Here is a 17,997-nt window from a genome sequence, read left to right on the forward strand (position 1 = left end):
TTTGCCAATTGGAATTGTGAAAATACAGTGGATCATTCTCTCTTGACACGATGGTTTCCTGCATTCTAGAAAAAAAAAAAGATTAAATACTGGTCGTAACCGGGAGACCGAACAGTTTGTGTTTTATTTGAGAACTAGTTTGTAACGGGCGAATTGCTCGCAATATCTGTAGATGTTTGTCTTTGGATTTGTTGCCCTCTGCTGGTTGACCGCTGTATGAACCATATTTTTCATGGTGCGCTTGTATTAATCTTGTTTGTGTTTTTTTGGTCGTTAAGTTTCAGTTTTCTGGATATATTCTTTGGGGGAAGCTGATCATTATTTTCTATTTTTTTTATCAAAGCATGTGGGCCTAATTTCACTAATTATTTTTGAACATCACTTCAAAAAAGAAAGTAACAACTGTTCAATATTTTTGCACAACCTAGAACATAGAGGTGTTATGCAGGATGGATGGAACATAAGTTATTCATTCCAAAATTCATACAAAACCAATGAGGACCTCCTGGAGGCCACCCGATGTGCTGTACCTCCTTGTGTTCCAGAACCAAGGGACTTACAACTGGGGAAGGAAGCTTTCAACACATTCACAATTCGTTTTTTTTGTTTCTGTATTTTTCCTCATCTTAAATACAACAAATCCCCAAAAATAACAATAAATCCAGAGGGCAGCAACTGCAGGCCTACTGCAGTACCACTTAGATCATCAAAATTTAGGACTGGTACCAACGACTTAAATTTCACATTATGTAATTTCTATGATTATGTTTTTAAATGGCTTGAATGACCAACATCTGACTATATATTTATAAAACGGGTGGCTTAAATCAAGCGATCTGATTGGTTCCCAACTGTTGTATATTGAGCGTATACACAGCTATGACGCCCGTTCAGTTTACAGAGTTCAGTATCACTCCGCGCCTAACTTGAACTGTTTATTTATATATAAAAGCAATAGCATAGTTCACTGAAGCCTAAAAATATGTTGATTGCTGGAGAGGGTGGAAATGTTGTAAAGCAATAGGCACACGGTGAGTGAACTCGATAGATTAAATTGCCGCGAACCAAGCTACCGTCTCTAGCCTAGCCTTCTCTCTGAAGGACGCTACAGTGTGTTGCATAGCAACCGCCGTACACTTTGCAGGCAGCCAGGAGGGACTACTTTTTTGTATTCGTTAAAAAAAAATGCTTTTCCGACTTTCTCGCTTTTTCAAAATTGAGGGTGTCTATGACTTTCATTTCGCCATACTTAGGTAACCGCCACTCCTGAACTGTTTCCACAGGCCACTGCTGTTCACTGCTCTAAACACAGATAGGCTATGCATCAAGAGACTGTATGATAAGCCTTGTTGTACATTCTGATTTCATAATTTTAAATATGTATTTTACAGATCTATATGGGCTATAGCATCTGTTCTCATGCCCTTCCTCTATAAATATATAACTTCTATAACTTATATTTTCCTTAAGTTTTTGTATGCATTTCATTATTTGCAATTGATTCAAAATTGATGAGCAAATTGTTGACTTTATTGTTATGTACAGATTGTACAAGGAAATGTTAAAATCTATTAAAAAAGATTGTCTCACTTGGTCTTCATTTTTCTGTGGTTTACGTGTTTGGTCTTTGATTAAGCTCGTCTTAGCCTTCATTTGCCTAATTTTAATTTGAAAAGAAAAGGATCCAAGTGCTTTCAGACTGACCCTTTTGGATAAAAAAAATGAATATCTGTCAAACGTGAATTGAAAATATTTCGAAATGTATTTATTAAGCAAAAGAAATCCATACAGTTAGTAAAGAGACACATAACAGGACGTTCCAGCCTATTACATTAAAAGTGATGTTTACCGTTTGGCCCATTCAGCTCACTGCCTCATATCAGTGACATTGAGAACTCGCTCAACTCGTCTGTATGTTCGCAGATGAGGGGTTTTAAAAAGTTTACAACTTAACCGGAACGTTAACCAAAAGGTTCTTCCTGATCCAGTACAAACAAAGGGAGTTGAAGTAGAAGGAGTGATAAAGAAGTACAGATTCGTGTCAGCTACACGAGACGGAGGTTGACCAGGGCTTCAAATGATACACTTGAAAAGAGGAGCTTGATTATTACAAAAGGATCTGAAGGGAAAACACGTTTCTATTAGCATTTAACATACAAGCAGTACATGATATAAAAAAAAACAATAGTTAACAGCTTCACACAAGATTTACAATTATTGAACTTCCATTATTGTACTTTCAATGGGGGGAAAGCCTTGTGTGGACCTATCGCTATCAACGTATAAAGCGCAGCCTTGTATAAATGCACATTCAGTTTGAAACTGTCTATAAAAGAACACACCCCCTCCCCAGTCCATCCTCGATAAAGCACTCCCTCCCGCTGAAGAAATAAAAACAAAACAAACTAAACCTAAAAACATTAAACAAGTGACATTACAATCTAGCAAATACTTAAGTGATTACATGAGCAATCCAGTGGCAGATTGACACCTCAAACAGCTGTGTTGTCCTATTCGTTGGGGTTTGGATTGGCGTCAGGGTACTGAGACAGGTCAAAGGTCAGGACTTTGCTGATGACGCAATCCCCTTGCTGCAGATGACAGAGGGAACAGAAAATAAAAAAAAGTTTTTGCATCTAGTGAACAGGGGGCGTGTCGTTTCTGCTAAGCCATCATATCATCTTTCTATAGCTTTTTGTAGCACTACTTCCCCTGACAATCTCATTCTTGTTTACGGCAAGCGGAGCATTTCATCCAGACCTTGAATCTGCCTGGTTTCTTCAGTTGGTAACGATGAATAAAGCCACGAAAGTCAGCCTGAACTTAACCCTGTGATGGTTTTATTACTTTGAGATTATTTTATTGGGATTGTTGTATATTGAGATAATTGTGAATATTAGTGGTATCTTCAGTTGGAGGTTGGTAATAAAGAAACGTGGCGTTGGTGAATCTCAACTCAACCCTGAAGGCAGCAGGTCCACCTTAAACTCAACCTACCTAAATCCTAATCCCTTGTGTTTTTACTCTTTCAGAATAAATAACCCTTTTTAAATGTCAACCCTGTGAGGCATGTATGTCGGGCATTTAAGTGGGACATACACACAAAGTGACGTCCTTGGGCAACGTCAACACCAAATGTCAGAGTGAAGATGCTCACCTCTGGGTAGACTCCGATGAGGGAGTCGGCCTTGGTGTAGAACTCCTCCTTCAGCGAGATGACCACGGCCTGGAAGTTCATCACCGACTGGTCCTTGATGTAGTTGGCCACCTAACCAGAACGGAGACGCACCGTCTGATCAGTTCTGGTTGAACATCACCAGATGTTCAACCATGTTGAACATCTGAACGTACATCTGAATACTGAATATCTGTTTCATATCGGATTTAACTATTGATTGCATTCCACCCACCTTGCCGATGTTGGTGTTGTCCAGAGCAGCGTCGATCTCATCCAGGACGAAGAAGGGTGCAGGTTTGTAGCTGACATAGCGATGAAGGTTAGTAAGTTAGTGAGATGACGTAAGACAAGAGATCAACAAACACATAAACTACACCCCTGTCTAGTTAGGAGGTCAGTGATTCATTGCGATCGTTTCAATGAAGTCGAAACTAAGTAAAATAGCAATCACATAGTAATACAAATAAATGATAAATCACTAAAAAATAACTCTAAACGACTTCACTAATAAGGGCATTAGGACAGGACCACTTCCTGTGGCTGTACCTGTGGATGGCGAAGAGTAGGGCCAGGGCGGCCACCGTCTTCTCCCCTCCGGACAGGTTGTCCATGGGCCTGAACCTCTTCCCCGGGGCCACGCAGTTATAGTTGATGCCGTCCAGGTAGGGCTCCTCCGGGTTCTCTGGGCCGAGGAAAGCCTAGCAAAGGGGCCACAATGGAGTGACTACAAATGCCCAGCCCTCCGCGGTGAGTGAGTAAATTGTGTTGGTCCGGTGTGACGGCTAAACCGGCGGGACACTTGGTCCTCAGTGCTGACCTGGGCACTGCTGTTGCGTGATAGAGCCTTGTAGATCTCGTCAATGTTGGTGGCCACCGACTCGAAGCAGGCGTTGAAGCGGTCGTACCGCTCCTTCTTGATCTGCTCGAAGGCCTGCTTGGCCTTCTTGGCTCTCTTACGGGCCGCCTCAAACTCTGAAACACAAGGGAGCCGGTGAGTCGGGCTGGGCTGCACCATCAGCCATCTACAAATAGTAGAACTGTGTAAATGGAGATGAGTGAACACAGTCTGACAGTCAGTCGATGAATATTAAAATATCTTGAATTGAGAAATGTTTAGGACAATTTTTTTGTAAATGTTAAATCACAACCCAAACTACATTTAAAAGATAATAAGAAAAGATACGCAATACATGCATACAATAATTACAACCGTCAAGTCCTATTTTCCAATTTCTGCCCTCATTACAGACCCTTCCTCTGATTTACATGAACGAGCATGCATCCAACCATGCATCCAAACCTCTCAGGTAAAAAAAAAAAAGCTGCTTTTAAAAACAGGCATGTCCATCAACACAAACAGAATAACCACCCCGGCCCGGCCGCATTCATCTCACCATCGCTGGTCTCCTGGAACTTGTCACGCACGCTCTCCAGCTTCTCCATGGCCTTCATGTTGGGCGCGCTGATCCTCTGCAGGATGCTCTGCTGCTCGTTGAGCCGCTGCTGCAGCGTGTTCATCTCCCCCTTCAGCTCGTCCTCAGAGAGGGTGTCCTGGTGGGGGGACAGGGTCAGTGGTGGTGGGACTACGTTAAAAACACCCAGTCGGGTACAGAGCGTACCACAAATACTGCGTATCACACACACACACACACACACACACACACACACACACACACACACACACACACACACACACACACAATTATGCAATGATGTCTATTTATAAGTAGGTATGGTTGTGTGAGTGCCAAGCCGCCTGAGTTACCTTGAGGTCCTCAGACAGGTTGCTGTAGTCAATCTCAATGAGGGCTTCTTTAGCCAGGACCGTACTGGAGGCTTTCTGGCTGTTGCTGGGCTCCTCGGGCTGCTGACTCCCCTAGTGGAGCACAAAACCGTCAAACGTTAAGAGAACAGACACTTATTTAGTTTAGTTTCATAAAACCCATCAAAAAATAAATATTCAAAGAGACATATAAGGTAGACAGACGTAACACAAACAATTAAATCCATGAAAAGTACTTCAGATGAGTCTTGTTTACACATTGGACAATGTTTAACACATGTTCTCCCCCCCCCCCCCAAGGTGCCTCATAATGTCCTTGATATCAGGGAAGTAAACAGGGCAATAGCAATATCAGCAGTGGTAAACGCCAACCAGCGGGGCTCACCTCTCCCTGGCTGATGTCGTCCATGGTTCCTGAGCGGAGGGGCAGCTTGATGTCCTGCATCTTGCAGGCCTGCAGCAGGTTGTGGCGGTCGCTGCGCTTCTGCTCCAGCTTCGTCTCGATGGCCGTCACCTCCTTCTGCAGCTGGGTCAGCTCCCTGCGGAGGGCAGCCGTCAAAACGTACGTCAGTTATTACAATTGAAACATGGCTATTTTACTTCTTTACAGCAGAAAATTTCAGAAGTTTGAATTATTCTGGAGCCACTGACTTGTTGGCCCCGCCGAGCTTCTTGCGGATCTCCTCCATCTCGTGGTTCTTGTCGTTGACTTCAGACTTCTTGGTGAGGTGGGTGTTCTTGAGGTCCTGCAGCTGGGCCATGGTCTCGTCGATGATCTTCATGTGCCGGTGCTCCTCCTACAGCCAGCGTGGAATGACAAATAATAAATAAATGACCACTGGTAAATGTGTGACCACAGAGAAGATCCAAAGTAAGCGATCCACTAGTAAGAGAGCTGAACTTAAACCCAGGGAAGATGACATAACAAGTGTGAAGTTGTAAAACGGATGCCTTTACCTTCTTGAGCCTTTCGATCTCGGCCTCATCCTTCTTGACGGTCTGCTCCCACATCATCACCTTCTCCTGGTCCTCCTTCAGCTGGTTCTTCTCGTAGTCCACCTGGATCCCCAGTCGAGTCTTCTGGGTCTCAAACTCCAGCCTGAACACACAGTCAGGGGCACATGCAGACGTTTAGCGCCGGGAGGAGTTGACAGAAAGTGGGGCCGACCCAAGGGCTCAATCGCCATCGAGACTCACCGTTTCTTGGCTATCTCGTTCTGCCTCTTCACCTTCTCCTCCTCGAACTCTCGGATGTTCCTCACGCCGATCTCCTTGCAGAACTCCACAAACACCTCGTCTTCCACCTGGGGAGCAGAGCCATGGCTGTGTCAGGGCCAACGATGCAGGAAGAGGCTCAGAAACTGAGCTAGCTCGGTTGTGGTGCTCACCAGGTTCATGCGGTCCCTCAGGTCTGTGATCTCCTTCTCGCGGGACGTGATGATCCTCTTGATGTCGTTGATCCGTGGCCCGAAGTTGGCAAGCTCACTTTCCAGCTTGGACTTCTCCTGCACAACACAAAGGGCGAAAAAAGTTGATTAATTAGTTACATTTTAGATTGTCGTAAATTATATTCCCTACAAAAAATTTAAGTGATACATGACCAAGTAAAAAAAACTAACTGTGAAATATGAGCCAATTCACAATGTAGATCTAATACAATGCTGGTAGGATAGTACATTGAGGCCGGCCTACCTGCATGTTGAGGGACAGGTGGCGGGTCTTGGTCTGCTCCAGGTCGCTCTGGGAGTACTTGAGTCTCATCTGCAGACCGTGGGCCTGGGACTGCACCTGACGCAGCTCCGCCTCCTTCCTCTTGGCCTTCATTTGCTCCTACAAAAACACAGATAATGCGGAGGGTCAACTTCAACTACTTCTTAAAAGGACACAATTGGTGTTAGGTTTAGGTCCCCAATATGCAGAGGAAAGTGTGGCTAGGACCAAAGGACGTGAGAGAGTTGTGGGAAAAGGGTTCATGTTAACTGGGATATGAGGGATATGAAACCCATCTGTGTGATGGTTCTGGATGTCTTTGTCCATGATGACCGTCAGAAAGGCCTCTCTAGTTACCTTGAGCTCCTCTGTGAGCTTCTCCTTCTTGTCCTTGAGCTTGTCCACAGCCTTCTCGTCCCAGCGCCGGGCCTTGGCCTTCAGGTCACTGGCTCCTCCAGAGATCACACCGGACTTCTGGAACAGGGTGCCGTCCAGCGCCACCGTCTGGACACACCAAGAAACACAGAAAACATATTGTGAGACGCTAGGTTCTATCGAATTAATCCCTTTGGTTAAATAACTAAATAGTTGATGGTTGCAATTAGTAATTGCATTAGCAGTGTACTATGGGAGGTATCACAAAACGTAGTACAAAACCCCCACTTCCCAAGGAGTGGTATTGAAAAGCTGTTACAGATCATGTATTTTTCGTGCCATCACGCTCAGTGTATGATCATGCTCAGTGTGTGATCATGCTCAGTGTATGATCATGTTCATTGTGTGACCTTGTGTCGGTATGGCCCTCCGAAGGCGATCCTGCGGGCATCCTCCACGTTGTCACAGACCAGCGCGTTGCCGCAGGCGTACTGCAAGGCCTTCTTGATGTGCGGGGGCTCGTAGCGGATGACGTCTATCACCAGCTTGGCCCCGCGGAGCTCCCTCAGCTTCTCGTCAGTGGGCTTCACCTGTGGGGGGGGGCACACATGTTTGGTTACATGTTCAAGAAACCACTTGAGTTAAATGCAAGAAAGTTATTTTCATTTTAGACTGATTGGTTTATGTATCTATTAGGGTTATTATGAAAAAAGTGTACACATTACTACGTAACGCATAACTAAGTAAAGCTGCACTCTGCCTTGCGCACTAAAGTTCAGGCAAATTTATCTTGTATGCATATATATGGCCTCAAGGAACACAAACATCTCGCATTCCTTAACTGCAATGTCTGTGTAGCTCGATATGTTAACATTATTGATTTATTCCTGGTTGATAGTTTGTGGTTCACGAGCGCCCTGGGAAGATTGTTTTTAAAGCAACCTGTGATAAACCGTCAAATGAACATTATCGTTTTTTTATTACCTTTGGTTTTCTTTTATTTACTTCTAAGTGCAAGTCAAAGGATCAGAACATCAGACCTTTCTTCTTCGGAAAATGAGAACCTTGCAAGTTTCCTTTTGTATCATGCAGCAAAAAAAGTTGCATGAATTAATGTCTTTCACATGGCTATTTGTGACTATTGCTGAAACTTCTATATCATGCAGCCATAGCATCTATGTACGAGTTTTAGGAATGATCAACTATCATTGGAAACGCATTTGACAATTAGACTTGAACCACCATTTACTTATGTACTACATTTGCACTCTGGCCACCAAACTATCCTCAACCCAACAGCAAACGTTACCTCCAGGTAGTCGAGGGGAAGGAAGGTCTCGGGCTCCCCTCTCTGCTCCTTGATGTACTGGATGCAGTCCCTCCCTGTCTTCTCAGAGTCCACGATGATGGCGTCCATGTTCTTCCCCAGCACCTTGGTGACGGCGATCTGGTACTTCTTCTGCGTGGGCTGGCACAGGTCGATCAGACGGCCGTACTTCACAGAGAAACACACAGAAGACGGGAACAGTGTGAATTCAGGCAGCGGTTGATGATACACTTCAAAGGGAGGAGGCATGGTTGGCCTGGTGAAGGGGCGGGTGCTGCCGTACCACGGAGCCAGGGTACAGCCTCTTGATGCTTTCCATGATCTCAGCTTTGCGTTGCTGGCGGCTGTTCTCCTGCCGGTCGATCCTGGCGTCCCCCAGCTGCTCCATGACCTACGCGGTCGTAAGAGGGGTGGTTGTGAGATGCTAAGCAGAGTTTACCAGCAAGCAATGGCCCTTATACACCTATATGAATATGAGCCATATATATTTATTTATGTATGTATCGTTTTATTTTGGATAGATGTTTGTTTCAGAAGACGCAACACAATCACAGGGTTTAGATCTGCCCTGTGTGGGGTGCCCTACTTGGTTCAGCTCTGTGTTGATCTCGTCGATTCTCCTCTTGGCACCCTCCACCTCCTCCGTCAGCTCCTCCTCCATGCGCTTCTGCTCATCCAGGGACTGCCTGTGATGAACAATGAGGAGCACAGATACAGGATGAGAATATACTCATTTGATTTGACTTTTCTTCAATATTGCCATGTTATAATATTACTTATTTGGGTGATGCTTACAATGTTTGCATTAGGTGGATTCTCAGAATACCACTGATTTACATTTACACTTATCCATTACCAACATGGCCCACCCCTTACAAAATACAGTATGGGTTTATTACAGCAAAGGAAGGGATCAGGTACCTGCTGGTGTTGATATAGTCCTCCAGCTTCTCAATACGCTTCTGGTTTTCCTCAATTTCACGGATCTTCTGCTTTATCTTGGCCTAAAACGGGAAAAAGTTGAAACTTGGACCCTGGCATTTTAAACAAACTCTCTTATTGGTAGGGAACACACACATAGAAATTGTTTCAAACTCATCAACCTCCTGAGCTCACATACCTCTGTCTCCACTTTCTTTCTCTCCTCCAGATCCAGACGGTCCTGGTCAGCCTTTTGGTCGCGGTTGAACTTCTCCAGCTCCTGGGCCAGGGTGGCGGCCCGCTTGCTGGCCTCTTCCTTCAGGCGGTGGTACTGTTTGACCTGAGGAATTCATATCAACGTTACCACTTGTCCTGGAATAAAGGCCTGCAACCTTCCAAACAAGACAACCTAATATGCAGCCGTCTATTATTACTGCAAAAGTTCTTAATGGGTTTAATGACCCATTCATAAATGTACCTGGTTCTCCTCCAAGGTGAGGTCCTGCCCCTGGCTCTGCGCCTCCTCCTCCATGCGCTCCTCAAACTCCTGCTTAGTCAGCTCCACGGCCTTCATCTCCTTGTCCAGCTCGTCCATGTCCCCTTTGCGCTTCTTGTACATCTTCTGGGCGTTCTGCAGGGACTTGCGGGCCGCCTCTTGCTTCTTGATCTTGTGGGAGGTGTTCTCCTTGGCCTTGATGTACTGGGGCCGCTTCTGGTTAAGCTCTGAGTCCTTCTCCCTGTGAGGGGGAGCAAGGGGTCGGAGGTTAATTTTGGTCCATGGGATACTTTCAATCCAACATTGATTATCAAAGTAAATCTACAGTATTTTGTTACTTTTACTTGCTTTACAAACAAGCTTATCAAGGGGGCGCTTTGCAGTGAATTTTTTTTCAAAGATCCATGTCATTAATGTCATTTACATATACACAACTGGATGTATTTGAATTTAAAAAGCAAGAAACAAGTGGATTTTGCAGTCGGCCGAGACACAAAGTTGACAGTGCTTCTTCTTTGCCCTGTTACGGAAACTAAACCCAGGGCAAGAGGAGCGCAACGATCTCCATCCCAGTGACTCACTTGATCTCCTTCTCCACCGTCTGCTGCTCCCGCATCAGGCGGCCCAGCTCCTTCTTCTTCTCCTTCAGCTCTTCCTCCACGTGGTCCATCTTCTTGCGGTCCTTGTCGATCTCCTTGTTGCGATGGGACAGCTCCTTGTTGAGCTTCTCGATCTCCGTCTCGTTGTGGTAGAGCTTGAAGAGCTGCATCTGCACGTGGGCCCTCACCACCTCGTCCTTCAGCCTCTGGTACCGCTCAGCCTGGAGAGAGGGAGGGAGATGCGATATTATATCAAGTAGTACAGGTGAACTAGTGAAATTCTGGAGCAGCCCACCATATTTTATTTGTTGTGAGAGGCATAGAGGCATATGTAGCCTCTAAATAATGCCCACTAGAAAAATCAGGCCCAACGCACCTCCTCTTTCTCTTGTTTGGCCTCCTTGCGCTCTGCTGCAATGTTCTTCTTGCGATGGTAGTTAAACTGAGTGTCCTCCTCTGCTTTCACCATCTCCTTCTTCCTGCGGTCGTACTCCTGGGCCAGATCCCCGGAGCGGGAGATCTCCTCAAACAGAGCTGTCCGCTCCTTGGGGTTCTTCATTGCGATGGACTCCACCGCTCCCTGGAAAAGAGATAAAACCCCAAGGCTGTTACCATGTCTCTATAGGACGTTGGTCTGTATTAAAGCCTTGTAGTCAGTGTCCAAATGAACAATACTTCTCATAACTGTTGTTAGTAATAATATGCATTGCTCAAAAAACATCAGCACTGAAACTCTTTTTTTTTTAACAGTCTTCATACTGTGTTGACTAATAATAAACAATACCTATTTTCTGTGAACCCCTGGGATCTGTGTTTGTACATTGCAAGCTAGGTCTTACCTGGAAAACCAAGAAGTTGCGAGCCTTGATGAGGATGCCCAGTTTCTCTAGCTCCTCACTGTACTCCGCCAGGTTCACAACCTTTGTGTTGATTCTGTACTCGGAGGACGAACCTACCACACATTAAAGAACAAAGCTCTGGTGAATTTAACAAAACAATTTCTAAATTGATATTTAGCGTGCAATCGCATACATAAAAACCTTTTACAAAAGATTCTAGTGCTGCACGTCCTATTTTCTGAAACCAACTACAGAGCTAGCTAGAGCTAGCTTTAGAAGGACATGTTTGTCGAACTTCTTTATTTAAAACACATAACAGCATGGCATACCGATGATGATTCTGGTGAAGGTGCGTTCCTCTCCACTGTCCTCCTGGTACACCATGCTGACAAAGGCTCTGTTGGCTGCTGGCTTCCCCACTGGAGCTCCATGGATCAGGTCTTTCAATGTTTTCACACGAAGATTGCTTGTCTTCTCTGCCAAGACGAAGCTAATGGCATCCATAAGATTGGATTTACCTAAAGTTTAAGACAAGAATTAAGATCAATAAAAAATGTATTTGTCACAACTTTTTTTTTTCGTTTGAAAATCCTGCAAAACATAGGACATTTAATTGATATACAAGATACCGATCTAGCCATCTAAATTTAACCAGGAGACGTTACAATTAACTGTATTTTCCCCAGCAGAGTGTATGTGACCTCAACATGTCATGCGAAGAGTAGCGATGACACCTAACTGTTGCACCGTGATGTTACCAATTCGTTAAGATTGAAGTAATCACAAAACAATCACCTTGGTTGAAGAGAACATTGAATTCGTACACTACAATTTATACATTATTTGCTTAATTCCAACAAATGCATTATTTTAGGAACGCATTACTGATATCTAAACATGTTGGACATAATACAAATACACTAACATTACAAATAAACCACTCAGGTGTTCGGTGTTATATAATTGCAAAACTTGGGATTATATCATACACCAAGTAAAATACGTGTGCAACTGTACATGTACACATGAATATCCGATCTTCAACAACACAGTGACGATAGTTACAAGCTACATAGGAGCTAGCAGGATCCGCTAGCTTTAATTAGTTAGCACAAATTGACAACATACCTGATCCATTGGGTCCAATAATGGCAGTGAACTTGTGAAAGGGCCCAATAATTTGTCTTCCTTTGTACGATTTAAAGTTTTCAATTTCTATCAATTTTAACTGCCCCATGTTTGCACAATCTCCGGTTAATGCGGGAAAAGTGGCTTGTAGTGTTAGCTAAATGGTAGTTAAATCCAACTGGCGACGGTAACCGTAGAAGCCGTCTCAAGTGAAGCTGCAAGCAAACACATTGATTATTTTACTAAAATAAAAACGATGCATGCATAAATCTCATCATATACCGAACATTGTTTAAATCTCATTACAAAAATATAACGCTACGTTTGTGACAACAATACGCCATTTTAGAATCCAGCAGGAGAACTAGTGCGCGCGAGAAGCGTGACTGTATAATCTCTCGCGAGATCACGTGAGAAAATAACATTGGCTTTCAATGATAGGTTATCATTATTGCCATATAAGAATTTCATCCATTAATCCATTATTTATTTGATATGTACCTATGACTTTTTTGGGGCAATTAAAAACATGACACGGCTGGAAGATCAATAGCTTATCATATGTATTATTAATAATTTACAACAGCATTACTGTTAATTTACAACAGCTAGGCCTACACCATAATATAAAAGGCCGACATGATGAAAGATTGCCTTAAATAATTTAAACGTATTTAATACACTTACAACTTGGATCAAGACTAACCAGCGAAACTAAGCATGCGCAGAATGTAACTATGGTTACGAAGAAGTCTAACAGAAGAACATTGTGAAGGGTCGACTTTTCAGGCGTTATTGATTGGAACTGTAAAGTCAGAAGTAAGTGTTAAGTGTTTCAAAAACGTTCCGATATGTACTTAGTGTCGACAGAAACCAATCTAAAAAGTAAATTCTCAACACTGAACAGTGAGTCAATGTAAACGTTTTTGGCAGCTACTATAGACCTACTAATTATGTATGTTTACATTTTCTGCGGAATTGAAAACTGCGTAAAACGTACATAATTAGTTCAGCTTTGAATAGAGGCAATATCAGTCACATACAGAACTATTAAACATATCCTTTCAAATTGAATTGGCCTGGGTTTAGTGTTAACAATGTTAGTAATGACTTGGTTTATGTAAGTAATAGGGTTAGTGTTAGTAATAGGGTCGTTTTAAGCTCCCTTCTCCATGTGTGTGCTGCAGAATGTACGAGATGGGTCTCCCAGAGGACGGCTCCAGAGAGAGGGCTGCGGAGCACAGACGAACCGCCGAGGCTGAGCGCAAGGCCCGCATCTTCAACACACGGAGTCGGGTGATGGGCGTGGACCTGAGTACTTTGGACCAGCAGGTGGAGGAGAGACAACTCCAACGAGACGCAGAGAGAAAACGAGAAAAAGCTTTCGGTAAACAAGGGATTGTATGGAGGACTCGAGTTCAATTAATTCAACCAAACAATAAAACGATATTAAAATACTTCAATGCAATTAAAATACAGAGCACCTGAGATGGAGTCAAGATAGAGCGCAGCTGGAACAAGATAGAGAAGAGGAGGAGAGCCTTTCTGCAATAAATCGTGACCTTGCTCAGTATTGGGCCACTCATCAGCGAGTAGAAGATTCCCGTGATGCCGATCTCAAATGTTACCAGCAGGGGGCGTCCAAGTTCACGATTCCAGAGGCTGAGCTGGGGCCATCCAGTATGCAAGTTTTCCTGGTAAGCCTTTGGTGGGGGGCAGATCTCTTGAATGAAGCATTTCTCCGTATTCATTTCTACAATCATTTCTCGCTACAATTGTCTTTAAATTATTGTCCTTTATTTTATTAAATGTGATTCCTGCCTATATAGCGCACCATGAATCAGAATCAGAATCAGCTTTATTGGCCAGGTTTGCGTAAACAAACAAGGAATTTGACTTTGGTTAACATGGCATTTGTGTTTGAATAGTACTTGCCTTACTAATCCCATACATTTACAATAAAGTCAATCTGAATTCAAATCGTATGCATGTGAGTTTAACTACAATATTCCAATACCTCTAGAATTAGGTTTCCTTGTCTTTTGTTTCCCAGGGAGAGGATGTAGAAGCTAACCAAAGGAGGCGGGAGCAGATAGCGAAGACGGAGAGAGAGTTACAGGTGCAGAAGGAGGACGCAGAGACAAGGCGAACAAAGGAGAAGCGTATCGGTGATTTACACACAGGGATCACTGTAGTGTGAACTCACACTGCATAGCCTTTGTAAACTCATGGACCTTTGTTTCACGCTCCCATACACAAACTGTGATGCACTCCTACGCACAGACCATATTCCCAGGTGACAGTGATGGATGCCCATCTTACAGAGCTGTTATATGTGTCAGAGCAAAGGGCTGGGGAGTGCTCTGCTATAGTGTGGGATAAACAATTCAGTTTGTGATTTCCAATTTGCGTGTGTGTGTGTGTGTGTGTGTGTCTGTTTGTCTGAGTGTGTGTGTGTGTGTGTGTGTGTGTGTGTGTGTGTGTGTGTGTGTGTGTGTGTGTGTGCTTTTTCAGAGGAACTCGTAAGGAAGACACTAGTGCATCAAGACCTGAGGGCTGTTGAACTCGAAGCACTGGAAGAAGAGTGTAGGAGAGCTGTCCGCATGGCGCTCAACAACTACAATCATGCTCTGGTACACACACACACACACACGCACGCACGCACGCACATGCACACACTCATACACACACGCACACGCACACACTCTCACAAAGACACACACACACACACACACACACACACACACACACACACACTCTCTCTCTCTCTCTCTCGCACACACACACACACACACACACATTTGCATCCATAGTGATGGGTTCTTCACTGCAGCACCCAGTAGGGTTTTGGATGGTGACAGGACGTGCTCAGGTGTTTTCTTTCCCAAGATTTGAAAGACTAATTAAAGATGTTAAATGATGCATAGACACTTTCTGCGTGGGAGGGGTACCCCATTAGCGGGTGCTAAGCAACATGGCTGGTGTAAGTGCTCTGATGTATGCACGGTCTTCATCTCTTTTCTGAAGCCCTCCCCACATTTAGGCTGAGACGACCCCCCCCCCCCCCCCTTCATCCTGCCTGAACACACTTGGGTGAATATTCCGGTGGGAGGCTTCATTAGAAACGTTCCAGGTCATGGTGTTTTCCATGTCAATTATGTGGCCTCTTTAATACCCACTCACACGCCCTGGCGCACTCGTAAACACACAAGCAGCAGAGTGGAATACTCATCTCTCTCTCTCTGGAGGGCTTTCAATACGTGGTCGAACAAATCAAGACCCACGGGTGGAGTCAACCGCAGAGCGGGAGTTCAGGTTACCCTGGAGTCACCCCCCATCTCCGTCACAGAGGGGGGGTGATGGATGATGGCGCCGGGGCCCGGATCTGGTAGTCAGCCGTGGAGATCACGGTTCTGCACGTGCAGACCTCGAAAGAAGGTTGAAGATGAAGGGTTGTACACGTTTATATGTATGTGAGCCTCTTCTTCAATGAGACTCTCTTTGATCTGTGTTGTTTTTCACTGCGAGAAGAAATTCTCCAGAAATCTAGAATGAGCCAATCACATTCTACAGGCATCCGTCACCTCTAGCCAATGCTTTTTGATATTGTAATCTATGGGGGTGGCCTCTCTGGGCAAGGCAGGTGACATAGAGCCCTGCTGTGGAACTATGGCAGCTGTTCAATGCAGAAGTATGAATCAGCCTTTAGCCTTTAGAAGATACAGCCATGCTGACCTCCTCCCCTACACACACACACACACACGCAGGCTGCAGAGCGGACGGAGACACTGAGGGAGCAGCACCGGAAGGAGGAAGGGCAGAGTCTGGCAGAGATGGGCCACATGGTGACCTCCGACATACTGACCGAGTGCCCCAAGGCTGCAGACAGGGGCCAGGGCAGGGTGCTGACGGACAGGTGGCGGGGGATGACTCCTCAGCAGCTGAGCGCTATCCATTGGGAGAGAGAGGAACAGCGGCTCTGCAAACAGGTGCACTTACTCATAATGCAACCAAATTGTGTCAATTGACAACTATACTTACTCATGAGGACATTCGTGTTGTAGATGCTACGGTTATAAGCATCTGTCATGGACTTTATAACATGTGACAATGTCATTTATGTATATATATATACAGTGTGCAAAATACCCTTCAATATTCGGGGGGGTCCCCATCTCCCGATTGTTGCGCAATATCGTTCTAAATGTTTCTCATGCAGTAGGCCTATAGCATACTTAGCAGACGTCAAGGCGCAAAGTCAAAGTACTTTGTGGGCGGTTCTATGGCGCTGTTGCTATTATGACGGCGAGATAAATTAGCTTTGCGCCAAATCTAAAATGGGTTGGGCTGAAACCCGTAGGTGTGTTTTGGGTGTAACATGCAATAAACCAATGAGAGTGGCATCTCCCATCCCCTTTAAGAGCCAGCGCATTTTGACTTGACGAGTTGATTTTTAACAGCGTGTTTGCAGTCTCCGCTGAGACAGATGCATGACCACATGAATTTCAAACTTCAAATGGCTCAGTTTATGGCCAAATAATAGGCATAATTAACACATGGAATAGCGTTTTCTTCTCCAACTTCAGAAACACTGATTCATCATGTAAATTGCGGCAAAGACAACTTAAAACATATGCGGACGCGGTCCTCGATGGTCGCAACTGTGGGTCTATTTAATGATATGCAGCAATACATTAACAAACATCGTTTGTTACCAGTATTGTATACATTATCGTTGTCGACTTGTGTTCAAAATATGCATGTGTCCCCCTGTTAATATACATCGCCATGGACTGCATTATGCATTACGTGTTTAATTTGCGTGTGTTTAGACAGATGGGTGCGCACACACACGCGCACCAAGCATGTAAATTAATCGTTAAAAATGCACCCTTATTGTAAAGAGTTACCAGATAATGTATATATAATCTGATATATCCCCTCATTTCCTGTCTTGGATTCACAAAGTTCCTCTCATATTATAATTAAGATGATGAATCAAATATTGAAGGTCGCATTACACTGTGTGCTGTCAAAGACTTAGTTGGTTCTTTTTAACTGGTTCTCTTTGTGGTGCCGTGCAGAAGCAGCAGGAGACTGAGAGGGCGAGGGAGGCAGCCTGGGACCTTGAGCAGATGAGTCTGGCGAGGAAGGGGGAGGAGGAGGAGAGGAAAGAGAGAGAGCTGCAGAGAGAGAGGAAGATTCAGCTGGACCAGTACAACATGCGGCTAGCCAGGGAGCAGCAAGCACAGTGAGGATGGAAAAACACACACCACACATGCACACACGCATGCATGCACACACACACGCACCCATGCACATATGCATGCACACAAGAACACACACAGTCACATCACACGCACACACACACACACACACACACACACATGCACGCACGCACACAGTCACACAATAACACACACACACACACACACACATTCAGCCTACATGGTGCTTTGAAGGAGAATATATCTGTTGAGTTATATTAACATATTATAAGATAGGGTACAACATGGAATGAGAGCAATGTGTATGTGTTTTTCTTTCTGTCCTCCACAGTCAGGAGTATCTGGACAAGAAGCTGTACACCAACAAGCCCAGTGGAGACTATTTTAACCAGTTCAACACCACCTCACGCTGA

At 44.5% G+C, this 17,997-nt stretch overlaps 2 protein-coding genes across 2 annotated transcripts; one reads left to right on the forward strand and one right to left on the reverse strand.

Moving 5' to 3' along the window:
- Window positions 1-1,757: 1,757 nt before the first annotated feature.
- smc1a (structural maintenance of chromosomes 1A) lies at window positions 1,758-12,709 on the reverse strand. Its single transcript, XM_084480359.1, has 26 exons — window positions 12,357-12,709; window positions 11,558-11,746; window positions 11,229-11,341; window positions 10,766-10,969; window positions 10,372-10,610; window positions 9,773-10,031; window positions 9,494-9,634; window positions 9,295-9,377; window positions 8,960-9,059; window positions 8,657-8,764; window positions 8,356-8,541; window positions 7,457-7,636; window positions 7,029-7,175; window positions 6,654-6,791; window positions 6,350-6,466; window positions 6,159-6,265; window positions 5,919-6,060; window positions 5,613-5,758; window positions 5,347-5,500; window positions 4,944-5,054; window positions 4,573-4,729; window positions 3,996-4,150; window positions 3,725-3,876; window positions 3,411-3,480; window positions 3,158-3,268; window positions 1,758-2,591 (listed from the first exon to the last, which is right to left on the reverse strand). The coding sequence occupies exons 1-26, from the start codon at window positions 12,463-12,465 to the stop codon at window positions 2,511-2,513; spliced, it is 3,699 nt and encodes a 1,232-aa protein (XP_084336485.1). The 5' UTR covers window positions 12,466-12,709; the 3' UTR covers window positions 1,758-2,510.
- Window positions 12,710-13,544: 835 nt separating this feature from the next.
- On the forward strand, window positions 13,545-17,997 carry ribc1 (RIB43A domain with coiled-coils 1; the record flags this gene model as incomplete). The annotated part of the gene is made up of 7 exons (XM_084479799.1): window positions 13,545-13,743; window positions 13,836-14,053; window positions 14,410-14,524; window positions 14,871-14,989; window positions 16,124-16,345; window positions 17,528-17,607; window positions 17,916-17,997. The coding sequence occupies 7 exons, from the start codon at window positions 13,545-13,547 to the stop codon at window positions 17,995-17,997; spliced, it is 1,035 nt and encodes a 344-aa protein (XP_084335925.1).

This window comes from Micromesistius poutassou (genome assembly GCF_964030765.1).
Source record: "Micromesistius poutassou genome assembly, chromosome: 15".
NCBI classification, from domain to species: domain Eukaryota; kingdom Metazoa; phylum Chordata; class Actinopteri; order Gadiformes; family Gadidae; genus Micromesistius; species Micromesistius poutassou.

Excerpts from the sequence above, each read along its gene's own strand:
- smc1a (XM_084480359.1), bottom strand. The coding sequence starts at position 12,465 with ATGGGGCAGTTAAAATTGATAGAAATTGAAAACTTTAAATCGTACAAA. Across the intron at positions 8,765-8,959 it reads TCAACACAGAGCTGAACCAA|GTCATGGAGCAGCTGGGGGA; the intron begins GTAGGGCACCCC and ends ACGACCGCGTAG. Across the intron at positions 2,592-3,157 it reads TCATCGGAGTCTACCCAGAG|CAAGGGGATTGCGTCATCAG; the intron begins GTGAGCATCTTC and ends TGTCATCTGCAG.